Here is a 21,194-nt window from a genome sequence, read left to right as displayed (position 1 = left end):
TTTGCACACAGTTTATTATCTTGCAGAAATGTAAAACACTATGAAATGACCACTGAAATGGCCACAGAAGATATTCTAGAGATTTTTTTTAAACATACATGGTTTCGATTCATTAAAGCTCCATGTGTTCCTTTTGGAGAGTCTGCATAATACAAATGCATTGGTAGCATGTTGAGGCTTTATAGCCCATTCTTGCTACCAAACATGATAAGCTACAAAACAGAGCTAAGGGACTGCCTTAGCTTTTTTTTTTTTTTTTTTAAATCAAGATAAACACCATGTCAACACACATAATAAATATATATTTTTATATATATATTTACTGTGTACTGTGAAAAAGTCTTAAGCCACCATTAGATTTGCAACTTGCGTCTAAACTTTATCCAAAACTACGTGCCCTGTACATAAACAAATCTTGCCTCAGCCCTACAGTAAAAGAAAAGATTGTACAGCAAATGCTGATGCATATCATGGATTATGGGGACGTAGTATATACACCTGCACCGCAAACTCACCTTAATAAACATAATACGTTGTATAACTCGTTCTGCCACTTTGTGCTACAATGTAACTACAGGACCCACCATTGTGACATGCTAAAAGAACTAAACTGGCTGTCACTGGAATCCAGACGCACCCTCCATCTTTCCTGCCTTGTGTTTAAGAGCCTTTCTGGGAAGCTCCCACCCTACCTGAGCAGAATGCTCTGCCCTGCTATTCCCACCTCCTATAACCTCCGATCCAATACCAACACATTATTTAGCGTGCCTCAATACAAAAAGAAAGCAGCTCAATCCTCCTTTTCCTACAGAGCCCCACAGTTATGGAATGACCTCCCGCACTTTTACAAACCTTCCCCAAGCCTAATATCTTTAAGAGATCCCTCTCTACATATCTCAAAACAGAATGCACCTGTCATGGTTGATTATATATTTCCTACCTGTTCTATGTTAATTTTTACATATATTGTGTATTATTATTGTTTTTGTATTTTATTGTATCCTATTGTATCAATTGCAATGTATTGTGACATACTTGAAAACGAGAGAAATCTCAATGTATCCTTCCTGGTAAAATATTTTTTATAAATAAATAAAATAGATTTGTTGTTTTAGCAATGGTATTATGACCATATATAATTATTTCTCAGTCTCTTTATTAAACTACAACCAGAAAATACATGATATTTGGATGCAGTATTAAAAAAACAGAAGAAAATCAGAAAAAATGCTTCTATAGGCTAAAGTAGCACGTATTTAGTGTGACCTCCGCTTACACTTGAGCAATAGCAGAAACCTGGCTCTCGTAAAGCTAAATGGAATGGAACCCTGATTAATGTCATTGCTAACACCTGTATTTCTCCTACTATTTTATGTCAAAATGACTGCAGTGAAAAAGGTCTACTACACTAGGTTTGTGCAAGACGTGCTTGAGCATTGCATACACATGTGGTATGAGTTTAATTAATTGGAAGCTTGCTAATAAGACCAACTTTCAAACACATCATTACATTAAAAAAGCCAAAGATCACAGAATTTGTAAGACATAAAATCATACATTTGCATCAGCAAGGCCACTATGAAAGATAAATCAGCAAACATACTGGATACTCAAGATGTGGTATTCAAACTGGTATAAAGAAATTTGAAGTATCAGGAGAGGTCAAGGAAAAAAAAGGACTGGAAGGCCAAGATATACTTTCAAAATTTGATGAGAAGTTTCTCAGAGTTTTTTATTTGAGAGACTGGAAGAAGTCCAGCAAGGACCTGGCTCAGCCTCTGGCACCTTCATTGGGATGCCAATTTAACCTTTCTACTGTCCAAAGCAGCTTGATCAGGAATGGTCTTTGAGGGAGGGTAGCAGCCAAGAAACCACTTCTTTGGAAGGGAAAGAGGGTGAAAAGGCTAAGATATGCTAAAGCTCACACAGATTGGAATGAAGATCAGTGGAAAAGAGTATTATGGAGTGACAAATCCAAGTTTAAAATTTTTGGGTCCAGTCGTCGACAATCATCCCCTTCTCATACGGACTCTAAGCTCCCTTGGGCTCTCTGACACTGCACTCTACAGGATCCACTCTTATCTCTCTAATAGGTCCTTTTCTGTCTCCTTGTTGGTGATTCCTCCTCTCCATTGCCTCTGTCTTTTGGAAGACCTCAAGGCTCTGTTCTGGGTCCTCTACTCTTCTCTATTTATACTTCCTCACTGGGTAAACTTATCAGTAGTTGTGGCTTCAACTATCACCTCTATGCTGATGATACTCAGATCTACCTATCCAACCCTGCACTCTCTCCTTCTGCCCTTTCTCACATCAGTGTCTGCTTATCTGGCATTTCTTCTTGGATGGCCTCTCACCACCTAAAAATCAACATGTCCAAGAATGAGCTCTTTTTTATCCCCCCTCTAATTCTACCCAGGTTTCTATCTTTGCAATCACTTTTGTTGACACCACTATCTCCCCATCACCCCAAGTCCGCTGCCTAGAAGTTATACTTGACTCCAATCTGTCCTTCATACCCCACATCCAATTGCTCTCTTCATCCTGTCGTAACCACCTACCCAATATCTACAAAATCTGTCCGTTTCTGGGTGCTGTAACTACTAAACAGCTTATCCACTCCCTGGTAATTTACCGACTTGACTACTGTAATAACCTACTAACTGACCTCCCTCTCTCCCAACTCTCCCCTCTTCAATACATCCTCTGCTAGGCTAATCCACCTCTCCCGACGCTCTGTATCTGCTGCACCTCTCTGTGAGTCTCTTCACTAGCTCCCCATTCACAGCAGAATTAAATTCGAAATTCTCACCCTGATGTACAAAGCCCTTACCAACGCAGCTCCCCCCACCTGTCCTCAATCATCAACAAATATACTGCAGCCCGTCCCTTAAGATACAATAATGACCTGCTCCTTGCATCTTCTACCATCAACTCCTCCCATGATAGAATACAGGACTTCTCTTGTGCGGCACCAAACATCTGGAAAACACTTCCTCAAGCTGTCAGACTTTCCCCTGACCTTTCCTCATTTAAACGCTCCCTAAAGACCTTTTTGTTCAGGGAAGCCTATCTCCAAATCAGTAACAAATTAATTCCACTTGCCTAATAGCTGCCCTCATCTAACTCCACAGTAACATCTTTCCCACCTTTTCAGTCCCCACCTCCTTTTTCTTACTCTCCTACCCATCTAGATTGTAAGTTCCCACAGGAACAGGGCCCTCAATTCCCCCTGTATTTGTTTGTTTGTTAAACTTTGTCTGGTGTCTTTTAAATTGTATTGTACTGTACTTTTATCTTTGTACCCATGGACAGCACTGCGGAATCTGTTGGTGCTTTATAAATAAAGAATAATAATAATAATAATAATAATAACATGTGAGAAGAAGAGTTAGAGAGAGATGGAAGAATGAGTGCTTGTGGTCTTCATTTCTGCCAGTGGTGTTGGTGATATTCAAACGAAAATTATCAATCCTTGGATTGATGGAGTGTACACCTATATAGCACTCATTCCCTAATTGATAGTGACAAAAATTGGACAAGAGCTGTGTCTCCTTGGAGGAGAGTGTGCGTGGGGATGTTTATTAAAATATAACCTTTATTGGTAATCTTTTAAAAATATACGGCAACAAACACAATTGACATACAAACTTTATTAAAAACACAGGTTTGGGTCTTAATAGATTATTATCCGTTATTCACGGAGTACATTACGTGGTTGTGTTGTGTTTCAGAAATTACTTGGGTTGGAGGTCAGGTTAATCCCGGTGATTATATACTTTGAGCTTATATTTGAGAAGGCTGTGGTATTGTGATATTTACTCTGTTGTTATATGAGTGATCTGTGACTCAACTTTCAAATCAAATTTTGATATTAAAGGTATTAGCGTAAATGTTCCATGTTATCACCAATATTTATTATTAATGCTTGTAAAATTGCATTTCATATGTATCTTGGTGAGACACTGCTTAATTTCCTAGTAGTTGTCTTGTTATTTCAGTATGATATTGTGGGAAATATATGTATACTGCTGTTTTAAGTAGCCTCCTAACTATATAGATACTGAAAGTACTTTCTGTGTATAGTATAGTAATTCTGGTCGGTAAGTTAATGTATTAACCCCTGTGATATCTTGGATCGTGTATTTATCAATACTTAGGTATGCACAAGCATTGTGCTTAAATCACAAGCATTGTGCTTGATATCTTGGATCGTATATTTATTAATACTTAAGTATGCACAAACATTGTGCTTGAATCATTACACAGAAATTGTATTTTTTAAATTTCTTGGAATTTTTAAAGTTGATAGTGTGTACTATACTTGTTATAACAGTAGCATATTTAAATAATTTAGTAGCTCTATTGGATCTTAGCGTTAGGATCTTACGATGTAAGAGTTATAATATTCTTGTGAGTATGCTTTAATGTTACAAGAAAGTAGCTGTTCTGGTATGAAAATTATGCTCTTAGTATGTATCAACTATTACTAAGTGGTCTTGAATAATTAAAGCATATTGTCCTCTTAGGCCTTAGGAGTTGTTAGCGGTATTGTGGTGTGAGTTTGCTGAATATTGGCGGTTTTTTCTGTGTATTTAAATATTCGTACTCCTAACCGCTTGCTGAATGCTTGCTTTTGATACTGGTTGTTTTTTAAAATAATTCGCTAAGTACTTGCATTATTATATCTGGGCTTAATGTGTCGCCTATATAACTGTTTGCAATATTTGCAATACTTGCGATATTGTATCTATGTTGATGTATAACAATATTGACCGCTTGCAAAATCCAGGCTTAATGTATCACATGTGTCTAAGCTTAATGTATCACATATATAGCTACTTGCAGTATTTGCAATCCTTGTGATACCGTATCTATATCTGGTTTTTAATAATGTTAACCGCTTACTAAATCCTAGGCTATACCTGTCAATTTGGCGTGGGGTGCTTCGCCAAATATTGACAGTGTTGTATATATCTTTTTAGAGCTCCATAAATCTGGCCGTTGGCCAGTTCTAGGCTTCTAATATCAAATGCTCATGCTACTGAATAAACTCCGTTTACAAGTAAATTTACTTAATATTGTGCACAACCACAATAGTTATATATAATATAAAGACCTCTGTTCCTGCTGATTAAAAAATGCTAACTGGCATTCTACAAACAATTCCCTAACATGTTTCGCCACTAACGTGGCTTTTTCAAAGCGGTTAACATTATTAAAAACCAGATATAGATACGGTATCACAAGGATTGCAAATACTGCAAGTAGCTATATATGTGATACATTAAGCTTAGACACATGTGATACATTAAGCCTGGATTTTGCAAGCGGTCAATATTGTTATACATCAACATAGATACAATATCGCAAGTATTGCAAATATTGCAAACAGTTATATAGGCGACACATTAAGCCCAGATATAATAATGCAAGTACTTAGCGAATTATTTTAAAAAACAACCAGTATCAAAAGCAAGCATTCAGCAAGCGGTTAGGAGTACGAATATTTAAATACACAGAAAAAAACGCCAATATTCAGCAAACTCACACCACAATACCGCTAACAACTCCTAAGGCCTAAGAGGACAATATGCTTTAATTATTCAAGACCACTTAGTAATAGTTGATACATACTAAGAGCATAATTTTCATACCAGAACAGCTACTTTCTTGTAACATTAAAGCATACTCACAAGAATATTATAACTCTTACATCGTAAGATCCTAACGCTAAGATCCAATAGAGCTACTAAATTATTTAAATATGCTACTGTTATAACAAGTATAGTACACACTATCAACTTTAAAAATTCCAAGAAATTTAAAAAATACAATTTCTGTGTAATGATTCAAGCACAATGTTTGTGCATACTTAAGTATTAATAAATATACGATCCAAGATATCAAGCACAATGCTTGTGATTTAAGCACAATGCTTGTGCATACCTAAGTATTGATAAATACACGATCCAAGATATCACAGGGGTTAATACATTAACTTACCGACCAGAATTACTATACTATACACAGAAAGTACTTTCAGTATCTATATAGTTAGGAGGCTACTTAAAACAGCAGTATACATATATTTCCCACAATATCATACTGAAATAACAAGACAACTACTAGGAAATTAAGCAGTGTCTCACCAAGATACATATGAAATGCAATTTTACAAGCATTAATAATAAATATTGGTGATAACATGGAACATTTACGCTAATACCTTTAATATCAAAATTTGATTTGAAAGTTGAGTCACAGATCACTCATATAACAACAGAGTAAATATCACAATACCACAGCCTTCTCAAATATAAGCTCAAAGTATATAATCACCGGGATTAACCTGACCTCCAACCCAAGTAATTTCTGAAACACAACACAACCACGTAATGTACTCCGTGAATAACGGATAATAATCTATTAAGACCCAAACCTGTGTTTTTAATAAAGTTTGTATGTCAATTGTGTTTGTTGCCGTATATTTTTAAAAGATTACCAATAAAGGTTATATTTTAATAAACATCCCCACGCACACTCTCCTCCAAGGAGACACAGCTCTTGTCCAATTTTTGTCACTATCAATTAGGGAATGAGTGCTATATAGGTGTACACTCCATCAATCCAAGGATTGATAATTTTCGTTTGACAAAACAAGTACACAGCACCTCAGCCAATTTTTTAGGTAACACTACCAATCTGGTTGGATATTTATACCATATTACCAGAACCAGAAATCACTAGGCTACCCTAAGTTGTAAATTTAAGCAGTGCCATTAGTATCCCCCCTTTTTTTCTGTGTTGGTGATATTGTCTGAATTGATGGGATCATGAATGCTGAAAAGTACAGAAAGGTTTTAATTCATCATGCCATTCCTTCTGGAAAGCACCTGATTAGAATAGGTTTTTTTTTCAGCATGGTAACGATCCCAAGCACACTGATAATGCAGTGAAATCATATTTTGAGAGAGAAACAGTTGATAAGACACTAACAGTCCTGAGCTTGCCTCCACAGAATCCAGACCTGAATATTATAGAGGCAGTATGGGATCACCTGAACAAAGAAATAAAAGACAACCTAAATCTAAAGAACTCTTCTGGGAAGTGCTGAAAGAAGCCTGGTATAATATACAAGAAGATTACTTCAGAAAACTTCAGGACAGTCTCCCCAAAAAAGAGTTCAAGATGTGCTTAAAGCCAAGGGAGGTCACACTAAATACTGACTTTTGCCTGAAGGAGCCATTTTGTTCTGGAAATTGTAGGGATGGGGGGGTTAAATTTTGTGTACATATTTCCTGTATTTTCTGTTTGTATCTTAAAAAGCATGCAATTTTAAGCAACTTTCTAATTTTCTCCTATTATCAATTTTTCTTCATTCTCTTGCTATCTTTATTTGAAAAATAAGGCATCTAAACTTTTTTTGGTTTCAGTACTCTGGACAGCACTTTTTTATTGGTGGATGAATTTATCCAACAATCAGCAAGGACAACCCAGGTTGTTCACCAAAAATGGGCCGGCATCTAAACTTACATGTGTGCATTTCAAATAAAGATACCAAGAGAATGAAGAAAATTTTATAATAGGAGTAAATTAGAAAGTTGCTTAAAATTGCATACTCAATCTGAATCACGAAAGAAAAAATTAGGGTACAGGGTCCCTTTAATAAAGAGACCAAAACATAAATATGAATGGTCATTAAAACTTTGCTAAAACAACAAAGCTAGTGGTGGCCTAAGACTTTTGTACAGTACTGTGTAAATCTATATATGTGTGTGTAATACTTGATGCATGTGTTTTGTTATACCTCTATTCTAGTACTAACACTTTAGTTCAGGTCTCATGACGTGGAACACATAGCTCACAACTTGTAATATGAGCAATGCTTATCGTGGTCGTGCTATCAACTGAAAGTATAGGGCATGCTAAAGTGTTGTTAGCTGAGCTAAACATTCTCTGGTTATTCATTTTTACCATTAACTTCCAATACCAAATTGTTTGCTATTCTTAGACAGCACCCTGTGCTATCAATAGGGCTCCAATGTATTTGGGGCCAATGTTAGATAACGCAGTCATAGGTTTGGACATACAGACTTGAGAAACTATCAATGCCTAAATATTAACAGTTTAACTAATTTCAATATTACAATACAGACTTTAAAAAAATATCTCAAACTTTTTTATACAGATTACTCATTAAGTGCAAATTCTTATATTAATTCTTCAGATACACACAAAAAAGATAACTTTCTATAAAGTGACTCCATCAACCAGAAATGTCCTGTTTTTCCATTGTTTTAACATACATTTATTACATTTTCCTTAAACTCTTGGCTACATCACATTGCTTTGCAATACAGTGGGTTAGTTATTTTAAATTGAAACACATTAGTTTTAATGTAAATATGAGAAGAAAAGTTAACAACCCATAAGTTAACCTATAATAAATGTGTATATTTTACACTGTATTTATTTTAAAAAATTTTTTTATTTTTTATGTAAATTTGTTAGAATTATTTTTTTCCCTTATATATTTCAAAATGCTTACTCTTTTTAAAATAATTTTTCTCACTTTCATTTTTCCTATACAATTATTTACATGCACACCTAATATAAAAGGAGAACATCCCCAAATACATATCATGAAAAGCACATCTTTCATTTACAAAAGTTCATTTTTATTTATTTTTGTAACACCTATTTGCAGGGACAGTTTTTTTTTTTTGCTAAAATAATTTAAGACAAAAACTAATTTAAACTTCCCTAAATTAGTCATATTATTTAATTTTGTTTTATAAGAACTGATATATAATTTGGTACCTTGTCCAGGGGGACTGACTTCATTATTGGTGTTGCATATCACACTGGCAATTTTGTTTTGCATGGATGATGTACTGTAAAAATAAATAAAAAAATTAAAGAGTTATTTTGCAGATAAAACACTTCGTCTTACTTTAAAGTGACATCTTTATTTAATTCATATTGTTTATACCCTTAAGGCAATAAATAAATATTGAAGTAAAAGAAGAAAAACAAGATCATGCTCTATTTATTAAAAATAAAGAAATACAGCACTTGTCACATTTAAAAAAATAACTAAATTGATTAATATTCATATTAGAAAAAATATCATGCTAATAAATAAAACAATTTCACATTATGTTGGTTAATATATATATATTCCAAATTAAAAAAATAAATATTAGCACACTAGTTATAGTATTTTTAGACTTTTTATAAATATACAACAATTTTCATTAATATCCCATCATATACAAAGATGCACTGAATGTAAATTAAAATTACACTAATGCAAATACTAAATACATGTAGACATTGCAAAAAAAGATTGCACAATAGATTTCCCAATGTTGCATTTGTGATTTATGTATTTTCATATTTGTTTTGACTCCCATGTGCTATGAGAAATTGTATATAACTGACCAATTAATATAGATAAATATTTAAATTTCATGACCACCTAATAGTGAAGAACTATAAAACAGATATGAATATATACTTAATGAATCTAGACCATTGTGTATCAAGTACATCTAAAATGGCATCAGTGTGGTCTGTCAAAGGTTTTGCACTAATCACTGATAATATAGGGAATCATAGTTAATGTGAGTTTGCACAAGTAAGCTTGCAATATTTTTTTCATGCCTGACTTACAATACAGGTTCTAATTATAAAAATGTAGTGACCTTGTGATTGTGCTTATGCAAACTAGGTCTGTGGGTCTAAACTGATCCTAGGACAAATTACCAAAGAGAAGGAGATTTTTGTCATAAAACATACAACATTGTCTTCCTTACTGTATAAAAAAAAATTAAGAAAATATGGATTTCAGTTTATAAACCTTCCCTAAAGAAGATTGATTTTTTTTTGGCAGGATGAAAAAGTTGCAAAAGTTGTAAATGGTTTTCAATTTGAAATGATATGCTTTCGTCTGGTTTTTACAAGAAGTTATAAAACAATCATTCATATGCTTTCATGAAAAACAAATTAATTTAAGTTTTTCTTTGGTTGTTTTTTTTTTTTTGGTGCACAATGCACTTTCATATGTGTGATATACAGGTCATCTGTCATTCTTACATTTACGATTAATACAAATTAGAAGTGAGCACTGGAGATGATATCCTGCTACCTCAGTTAAACCCCTCAAATTTTAACCAGATAGAACCATAAAAGAAAAAAGAGGAGTGCTAAATGCACGGATACAATTTAATATATATGAATCATATAGTAACAAAAATAGCAGAAAATATGTATATGTATCAAGCTAAAAATATTAACAATCAGGATGTCTCCTGGGGATTCCCTAGAAGAGATCTTAGGGAGCCCACTGTTTGGGAACAAAAGTGGACACAAGCTCGTCGGCCAAGGGGAACTCTCTTGTTTCATTATAGTCTCCTCCTCGAGCCTCACTCACACCATAAGATATCACAACATCTTGCTTGGGAGAGAGAACTACATTTTACTGCTGACACTGAAACCTGGCATAGGGAGATACTTTTCACCAGGAAGCTATTACAGTGCGCAACTTTATGGGAGTTATAGTACAAGATCACAGTTAGATGGCATCTAGTACCTATTACCTTGCACATAATCTACATCAATCACTCTCCTACCTGCTGGAGAGGATGTGGCATGTTAGGCACACAAAGCCACATCTGGTGGTACTGCCCAAAAATTACACCAGTCTGGACACAGATGTTTCACATATTCAATGCCATGCATATCACCTATACACTTAGCCCTCAGTCATGTCTTCTACATGTAAGCTTTCCAACAATGTCCCAAGCCCAAAAATCCATCATTATCTACTTACTCATGTCCATTAAACTTGAAATCAAGAAGGCATGGAAGCAGAAATCCCCTCCCACCATCTCACAAATTATTGCCACTGCACACTTCCTTCAGAAAATGGAATCATACTCCTATTCTGTTTTAGATAACATGGATTCCTATCTAGACATCTGGTCTCCTTGGTTGGAGAAATTCCCACACTGAAGACCCGTATGATATCCTTAATACTCCACAAAATCCTTATCCCCCCCTTACTTCTCCCTTCCCACATCTTCTCTTCTCTTTCCCCCTCCCCTCCTCACTTTTTTTTTCCTTTTTTTTTTCTTTCTCCTCACTCACTTTAGTAGCAGTCTATGAGAAATACATTACTATGAGACATCAAATGCTATGAGATATTAAATGTAAAATGAGAACCACTGAATCCATCTGAGCGACCTTGGGTTTACGATTATAACTTTGATGTCATAAAAGTTTTCACAGACATACCAGACTATATGTTGTTCTGCATATTTTATGCATTGCCTTATCTACTACTGTTTTTGTTCAGAACCTAGTCCATAAACCTCAATACGTACGCCCTGATTTTTGTAACATTATAATTGTATAGACACATATCTATCCCTGCGTGGATACATAAGATGGTTATATTTGTTTTTTTATATATAAAAAAAAAAATCAGGACGTCTCCTGTTAAGAATAAAACAATGATAAACAATATCAATTCAAGTACCCAGCATTATAAAATTGTGGTATATATCAAACGTAATTATTCAGTATGGCGCCACCTGGTGGCGGTATATCAACGATATTTTTGGTATTTGGCTGGGCGACGTTGGAACCCTGGAAAAATTTGTTAATAATTTAAATATATCAACTAATCATATTAAGTTTAAACTTTCCTGGAGTGAAGAACAGATAGACTTTTTGGATGTTAGAGTAATTAAAATGGGCAACCAATTTAAAATGGATCTCTTTAAAAAGAGCACAGACCGCAATAGTCTTTTGAGATTTGAGAGTGACCATCCTCCTTCTCTTATTAAATCTCTTCCCCATAGCCAGATGCTTTGGGTTCGTAAGATTGTGTCAGATGATAATACACTGGATAAAAGACTGATAGAAATGGGAGAAAGGTTTAAAGAAAGAGGTTACCCTATTAGTTTAATTAATAAAGAAATAAAAATTGTAAAGTCTATCCCTATATTGAATCTACTGAAACCTAAAGATATGAGAAGTAATGTAGATAATAAGGGTGATAGGCTTATTTTTGTGTCTGAATATAATGCTCAGAGTAAAAAGATCCAACGAATCATTAAAAAACATTGGAATGTGCTTTCTGATTGCAACCCCTCTATAGTAGAATTTCAGAAACCCCCTATGCCTGCCTTTAAGAGAGGAGCTAATATTCAAAGTAAATTGGTGAAAGCAGATATTGGTTCTAATATTAAATCTAATCTTAGATATATCACCACTAAAAACCAAGGATGCTACCCTTGCTTAGGATGCTCATGTTGTTGTAATATGACCAAAGGAGCTGTATTCCATCATCCCCACACTGGAAAGAATATAATATAAAAGGTTTTTTTACCTGCTTAACTACATTTGTAATATATATGATTAAGTGTCCATGTGGGGGTGTTTATATAGGAGAGTCGACAAGGTCCGCTAAGGACCAGATTATTAAACATAAGAGCAATATACGTACTGGTAACACAAAAACCCCTCTTGCTGCTCATTTTTTAAAGGCTGGCCATTCAATTAGTCAATTGAAGTTTCAGATTATAGATTGCATTGACATACAAGGTAGAGGTGGGAATAGGGAGTTATTGCTTAAACAAAGAGAGTCCTACTGGATATATGAATTAGAATGTTTGGAACCGAAAGGGTTAAATAAAGAATGGGATTTAACAGTGTTTCTGTGAATGATGGATAGTTTTCATCATTATTTATTGATGTTTCAATATGTAATTATTATTATTTACTGTTTTACATATAAAGAGTTGTTAGTAGAGAATAGTGTATTTTATATTATAGGTATAAGTTAATAAATGGACATGTATAATGTATTAAACTTTATCATGGAATGAGTTAAATGTTCTTGAGCGCCACCTAGTGGCATACTAGTATATAAATCACTTTGGTGTGTTTGTTAGGCAAGGCATGACTAAGGGATAAGGTCCCGAAACGTTGCCCTGCATTTTTGTCTTCATTAAATAAATATTGGAATTTGCTGTCAACTTCCTGCTATCTGTTACATTATTTGTTTGGGCCTTAGGTAGTGGCCCTTGGGTGACTTGCAATACCTGGCTGGAGTGCTAAAATACTTTGTTTGTATATGAAAATGTGAGTAAACAGCAATAGTTAAAGATCTACAATATGAATTGATAGGTATTTTATGACAATATGCATCCATATTGATTAAGCCAAACACATATGTAAATGTAAGAATGATAAAAGAAAAAAAGAGGAGCGCTAAATGCACGGATACAATTTAATATGTATGAATCATATAGTAACAAATATAGCAGAAAATATGTATCAAGCTAAAAATATAAAAAATCAGGACGTCTCCTGTTAAGTATAAAACAATGATAAACAATATCAATTCAAGTACTCAGTGTAATAAAATTGTGAAATATATCAAACTTATATATTAGAGAAAAATCCCTCAACATATGCCATTTAGAAATAGGGGCAAATAGCTGTTAAAGGGACACTGAACCCAATTTTTTTCTTTTGTGATTCAGGTAGACCATGAAATTTTAAGTAACTTTCTAATTTACTCCTATTATCAAATTTTCTTCATTCTCTTGGTATCTTTTTTTTGAAATGCAAGAATGTAAGTTTAGATGGATTTTTGGTGAACTGGTAGATTTTTGGTGAACAACCTGGGTTGTTCTTGCTGATTGGTGGATAAATTCATCCACCAAGAAAAAGTGATGTCCAGAGTTCTGAACCAAAATAAGAAGCTTAGATGCCTTCTTTTTCAAATAAAGATTGCAAGTGAACGCAGAAAATTGATAATAGGAGTAAATTAGAAAGTTGCTTAAAATTGTATGCTCTATCTGAATCACGAAAGAAAAAATTGGGTTCAGTGTCCCTTTAACATGTATATAGTGAAGTCCCAACTACTGTGTGCGGACCAAAAATCGCGTTGTAGATATAGATCGTATAGATCTTATAGCTTAATTTTGAGTTTTATTATTGTTATAGATATATCACATGTACACATGTATCACATGAACTATCTCATTCCTTGCTAACCCGTGTCACTAACTGTCTTTCTCACATCTCTTCCTGGATGTCCTCTCACTACCTCAAGCTAAATCTCTCCAAAACTGAGCTCCTCATTTTCCCCCTTCTTCCAAAATCTCCACCCCCAATATCTCTATAACTGTCGACAACTCCATCATTACCCCTACCCCGCATGCCCAATGTCTCGGGGTCACATTTGACTCAGATCTTTCCTTCACTCCTCACATTCAGTCCTTGGCTACAGCCTGCCGCTTCCACCTTAAAAACATCGCTAAAATTAGACACTTCCTTACACAAGACACAACTAAGATTTTAATCCACTCTCTCATTCTTTCCCGCCTCTATTACTGCAACTCCGTCCTCTCTGGTCTCCCCACCTGCCGCCTAGCTCCTTTACAATCCATAATGAATGCCTCTGCCAGACTCATCTTCCTTACACGTCGCTCTTCATCTGCTGCGCCTCTCTGCCAATCCCTTCACTGGCTTCCTCTTGCCTCTAGGATCAAACACAAAACTCTCACTCTTACATACAAAGCCCTCAACTGCACTGCTCCCCCCTACATCTCAGACCTTGTCGCCAGATACTCTCCCTCCCGTCCCCTTCGCTCTGCTCATGACCTCCTACTCTCCTCCTCTCTTGTCACCTCATCACACTCCCGTTTACAGGACTTCTCCAGACTGGCTCCCATCTTGTGGAACTCTCTGCCTCACTCCACAAGACTCTCTTCTAGTTTTAAAAGCTTCAAGTGCTCCCTAAAGACTCTACTGTTCAGGGACGCATACAACCTACGCTAACCTTTCCTAATATCAGTTCCTCTCCTCCACTGCAATCCCCTGAACCCTCCTAGCATGTAAGCCTAAAAGTCCAGCTGTTTGAAGATCACCTTCTTAAGAGCTGACTACAACAGTGCAACTCTTGGCAGGGCCCTCTACCCTATAATTGTTTTGTTGTACTCCCCCTTTGTTTATAACGCTGCGGAATTTGTTGGCGCTCTACAAATAACCGATAATAATAAAATAATAATAAATACACTGCATTTATGAATATTATCAAACTATATTGATCATACTGTCTTGATAAAGCCCAGTCGAGGGCGAAACACATAGGCCTAGATTTAGAGTTGGGCAGTAGCCATTAAAACCAGCGTTAGAGGCTCCTAATGCTGGTTTTAGGCTGCCGCCGGTATTTGGAGTCAGTCAGGAAAGGGTCTAACGCTCACTTTCCAGCCGCAACTTTTCCATACCGCAGATCCCCTTACGTCATTTGCGTATCCTATCTTTTCAATGGGATCTTTCTAACGCCGGTATTTAGAGTCGTGTCTGAAGTGAGCGTTAGAAATCTAACGACAAAACTCCAGCCGCAGAAAAAAGTCAGTAGTTAAGAGCTTTCTGGGCTAACGCCGGTTTATAAAGCTCTTAACTACTGTGCTCTAAAGTACACTAACACCCATAAACTACCTATGTACCCCTAAACCGAGGTCCCCCCACATCGCCGCCACTCAATTAAATTTTTTTAACCCCTAATCTGCCGACCGCCACCTACGTTATACTTATGTACCCCTAATCTGCTGCCCCTAACACCGCCGACCCCTATATTATATTTATTAACCCCTAATCTGCCCCCCACAACGTCGCCTCCACCTGCCTACACTTATTAACCCCTAATCTGCCGTCCGCACGCCGCCGCCAGCTACATTATAGCTATGTACCCCTAATCTGCTGCCCCTAACACCGCCGACCCCTATATTATATTTATTAACCCCTAATCTGCCCCCCACAACATCGCCTCCACCTGCCTACACTTATTAACCCCTAATCTGCCGTCCGCATGCCGCCGCCAGCTACATTATAGCTATGTACCCCTAATCTGCTGCCCCTAACACCGCCGACCCCTATATTATATTTATTAACCCCTAATCTGCCCCCCACAACGTCGCCTCCACCTGCCTACACTTATTATCCCCTAATCTGCCGAGCGGACCGCACCGCTATTATAATAAAGTTATAAACCCCTAATCCACCTCACTCCCGCCTCAATAACCCTATAATAAATAGTATTAACCCCTAATCTGCCCTCCCTAACATCGCCGACACCTAACTTCAAGTATTAACCCCTAATCTGCCGATCGGAGCTCACCGCTACTCTAATAAATTTTTTAACCCCTAAAGCTAATATTAACCCTAACCCTAACACCCCCCTAAGTTAAATATAATTTTATTCTAACGAAATAAATTAACTCTTATTAAATAAATTATTCCTATTTAAATCTAAATACTTACCTGTAAAATAAACCCTAATGTAGCTGCAATATAAATTATAATTATATTATAGCTATTTTAGGATTAATATTTATTTTACAGGCAACTTTGTATTTATTTTAACCAGGTACAATAGCTATTAAATAGTTAAGAACGATTTAATAGCTAAAATAGTTAAAATAATTACAAAATTACCTGTAAAATAAATCCTAACCTAAGTTACAATTAAACCTAACACTACACTATCAATAAATTAATTAAATACAATATCTACAATTATCTACAATTAAACCTAACACTACACTATCAATAAATTATTTAAATACAATATCTACAATTATCTACAATTAAACCTAACACTACACTATCAATAAATTAATTAAATACAATACCAACAAATAACTACAATTAAATAAACTAACTAAAGTACAAAAAATAAAAAAGAACTAAGTTACAAAAAATAAAAAAATATTTACAAACATTAGAAAAATATTACAACAATTTTAAACTAATTACACCTACTCTAAGCCCCCTAATAAAATAACAAAGCCCCCCAAAATAAAAAATGCCCTACCCTATTCTAAATTAAAAAAGTTCAAAGCTCTTTTACCTTACCAGTCCTGAACAGGGCCCTTTGCGGGGCATGCCCCAAAGAATTCAGCTCTTTTGCCTGTAAAAAAAACAGATACAATCCCCCCCCCAACATTACAACCCACCACCCACATACCCCTAATCTAACTCAAACCCCCCTTAAATAAACCTAACACTAAGCCCCTGAAGATCTTCCTACCTTATCTTCACCATACCACGTTCACCGATCGGTCCTCGGAAGTCTTGATCCAAGCCTCGGAAGTGTTGATCCAAGCCCAAGCGGGGGGCTGAAGAGTGACGTCCATCCTCGGGCTGAAGTCTGGATCCAAGCGGCGGCTGAAGAAATCCATCATCGGGCTGAAGTCGGAAGTCCATCATCGGGATGAAGTCTTCTATCAAGCCGCATCTTCAATCTTCTTTCTTCTGGAGCGGAGCGGAGCCATCTTCTTCCAAGCCGACGCGGAACATCCTCTTCAACCGACGCCTACTCGCCGAATGACGGTTCCTTTAAATGACGTCATCCAAGATGGCGTCCCTCGAATTCCGATTGGCTGATAGGATTCTATCAGCCAATCAGAATTAAGGTAGGAATATTCTGATTGGCTGATGGAATCAGCCAATCAGAATCAAGTTCATTCCGATTGGCTGATCCAATCAGCCAATCAGATTGAGCTTGCATTCTATTGGCTGTTCCGATCAGCCAATAGAATGCAAGCTCAATCTGATTGGCTGATTGGATCACATTTTTTAAGCTGGCCGCTTCCGTAAGCACCGCTGGTATCTAGAGTTGCAGTGGCGTTAAATTATGCTCTACGCTCCCTTTTTGGAGCCTAACGCACTGAAAAGCCAGCCCTTCTGTGAACTCTAAATACCAGCGGTATTTAAAAGGTGCGGGGGGAAAAAAGCATGCGTAGCTAACGCACCCTTTTGGCCGCAGAACTCTAAATCTAGGCGATAGACTTTTCTTGCTAAGCAGGAATCTCCCTGTCACCACTCTTGGTGTCTTCGGACTAGCCAAGTCTGCACCGCATCGTTATTCACACTGTAGCACTACAGTAACTTTTTCATCAGATTGATAGAACTGTCAAAAGTGATGGGACCAAAGTCACGTGAGGTACACGCTGCAAACCGAAATCAGGTGATACTAACGCAGCATACAGACACCTCAGGTTGTCCTCCTAGACATGGACAGAGCTGCTGAGAGGAACTGCAGACACGACCAACACGCTGCAAACAGACGTCACAAGCTGCCCTCCTGGATGCGGACAAAGCCACGGAGAGGTACTGGAAAAATGGATCATAGAAACTACCCCATCCACTCGGTCAGAGGATAAAAGGTACTTTGCCAATATTGTCCGACTTCTGAAGTCATAAGCACTCACTATTAGGACACTGACTCTGTCTTCTATGTGCTATATAGTGCTCAGCTTTTCTGAGCTATTAATATATTGCCTCAATTCGTCCGCACATCATATAACAGCTATTTGCCCCTATTTCTATATGGCATATGTTGAGAGATTTTGCTCTAATATATAAGTTTGATATATTCCACAATTTTATAACGCTGGGTACTTGAATTAATATTTAATATTTTTAGCTTGATACTTATACATATGTTCTGCTATTTTTGTTACTATATGATTCATACATATTAAATTGTATCTGTGCATTTAGCGCTCCTCTTTTTTCTTTTATTATTCTTACATTCACATATGTGTTTGTCTTAATCAATATGGATGCATATTGTCATAAAATACCTATCAATTCATATTGTAGATCTTTCAATATTGCTGTTTACTCACATTTTCATAACAAGACATTTTATTAAAATCTAACCTGTTAACGGGGTCTAAGGACAATTATGAGTACTTTCTATACTAAACAAAGTGCTAGGTGCAAAAAAAACCTAGACAAGGTGGTGCACTAATGATATTGATTATGCTATTGCAAATAGTTAAAAATACAAAATAATGGATAAATACCAAAAACAAACAAATACTGTTGAAAAAAGGTAAATCAATATAAAACAATGGTTTTAAAGTGATTTGACTGTTGAAATATAAGTCCCAATTCAAAATTAATATGGAGGTGTGTGAGGCTGCTCCACTTGAGGGAAATGATATCAGATTCACCTTGATGATCTAGATCAAAAAGAAAAGGGGCGCCTCATAGTGAAATCCATAGATATTATGGTCAAAGAAAGGGTAAAATAAAACTCACAATTTATTATGGCACTTGTTAGAGTGCAAACGAGCAGGCTGACACTTGCAGTATTCAGCTAACTGGATACTTCCCCCGTATCAGGGTGAGACTGGTGTACGGTCTGACAGCGTCCAAACAGTAGGCGGTAATCAGTGAAAAGCTGAAAAAAAATCACTTTCAACGTGATATAATACAATTCCTTCCATAAAAGTGTATTAAAAAGCAGACACCTCCGTAGAGATATAAAAACAAAGTTTTAATATAGTTTTAATATATTGCAACGTGTTTCTCCACCTGGTGCAATGGTCGTTTCATCAGGCAAAATAAAGAAATAGTATAAAAACAAAGAAAAAGTCGCTTACTTAAACCGGCACATTGTATTTCATTGGCTATCCAGGGTTTTCAAATCATCCAATGGTATCAGGGAAAGTGTCTGCAACTAAAAAAATGCTGTGGAGAGTAGCTCAATAATATGAGTATACTAAAAAGAAACAATACATAAGGTTGTATAAAATTTTAACCAATATAAAAATATTTGAGGGTCATTGTGTATTTTGATATGATAGATAAAAATAATAAAACCGTATTTAGGAAAATAGAATACAAATGGTGTGCTAATTACGATTCAAAACTATATTAAAAAATACAGATATTTGAGAGACTACAAGAAAGCTGAAGAAATACAATGTGTTACAAAAAAACTTTTCTTTGCCCAAACATTGACATTATGAACAAAATTACAGGTATTTATAAATTTATAGAAATACAATATATGCAACAAATTTGTTTGCCCAAGCATTACATTAAAATGTGCATAGTAAAAAAAAAACATTTTTATTCTATTTTCCTAAATACGGTTTTATTATTTTCATATACCATTTTTTAGTTTAGTTTAGTTGCAGACACTTTTCCTGATACCATTTCCATTGAATGATTAAAAAACCCTGGATAGCCAATGAAATACAATGCGCTGGTTTCTTTGTTTTTATACTATTTCTTTCTTTTGCCTGATTTTATATCTCAACGGAGGTGTCTGCTTTTTAATACACTTCTACGGAAAAAATTGTATTGTATCACGTTTAAAGTGATTTTTTTCAGCTTTTCACTGATCACCGCCTGCTGTTTGGATGCTGACAGACCGTACACCAGTCTCGCCCTGATATGGGAGAAGTATCCAGTTAGCTGACTACTGCAAGTGTTAGCCTGCTTGTTTGCACTCTAACAAGTGCCATCACAAATTGTTTTATTTTACCTTTTCTTTGACAATAATATCTATGGATTTCACTATGAGGCGCTCCTTGTCTTTTTGATCTAGACTTTCTATACTAGCATGATGAAGATCATAAATTAGCCTGAAACGTTGCTTTATTTTGGACCCATGTTTGCATAATAAAGGTCATTTTTAAATACAAGAAGTTGGAGGATTTTTCTATTTATACTTTCTGTACTAGACCATAAATTATGTTTGACTTTTATTCTTTATTAGCATTAGGGCTAGATTATGAGTGGAGTGCTAATGGTTAAGCAAAAGTGAAAAGGGGTTTATTGCATGTGTTTGCGCGCATTAGGTTTTTTGGTTGTTTGCTTGACCGCAATTGAAGTTAAAGCATGTCGGATAAGCATGTCCTAAAACACATCAAAAATACATTACAAATTACAGTTACACTTATAATATTACTATCTAATAAAAATTATGCAAAACCATTATTGCACAAAAAAGTTATAAGGGCTCAAAGATATGACATCTCAGAAAAAAAAGGCAGACAAAGGACTTTAACATTGAGGTACATACATAAAAACATGTCTAAAGATGGATATGTATGTATATATATATATATATATATATATGCACATTGGAGCCCTTGCAGTCAAGTAGATGAAAATATGTAAAAACATATTTATGCAATAATCATATTTAATAAAGTGCTATAGTGTGTATTTACAGTAAATAGTTCACATTTCAATGTTCCACATATAGGGGATTATGTTCTATATATTTATAAATAGATATTCCTATATATATATATATATATATATATATATATATATATATATATATATATATATATATATATATA

General features: G+C 35.5%; 1 protein-coding gene across 1 annotated transcript in view; it reads right to left on the bottom strand.

The window, feature by feature from the left end:
• CFAP47 (cilia and flagella associated protein 47) overlaps window positions 1-21,194 on the bottom strand; it is an 801,982-nt gene that overhangs the window by 412,701 nt on the left and 368,087 nt on the right. The window contains 1 exon segment of the mRNA XM_053705439.1: window positions 8,821-8,894. Within this exon segment, the coding sequence (XP_053561414.1) occupies window positions 8,821-8,894 (74 nt within the window).

Source organism: Bombina bombina, chromosome 3, assembly GCF_027579735.1.
Source record: "Bombina bombina isolate aBomBom1 chromosome 3, aBomBom1.pri, whole genome shotgun sequence".
Taxonomy (NCBI): Eukaryota; Metazoa; Chordata; class Amphibia; order Anura; family Bombinatoridae; genus Bombina; species Bombina bombina.
The sequence above is the reverse complement of the archived record's forward strand: the minus strand, read 5'-3'. Positions and strand labels throughout refer to the sequence as shown.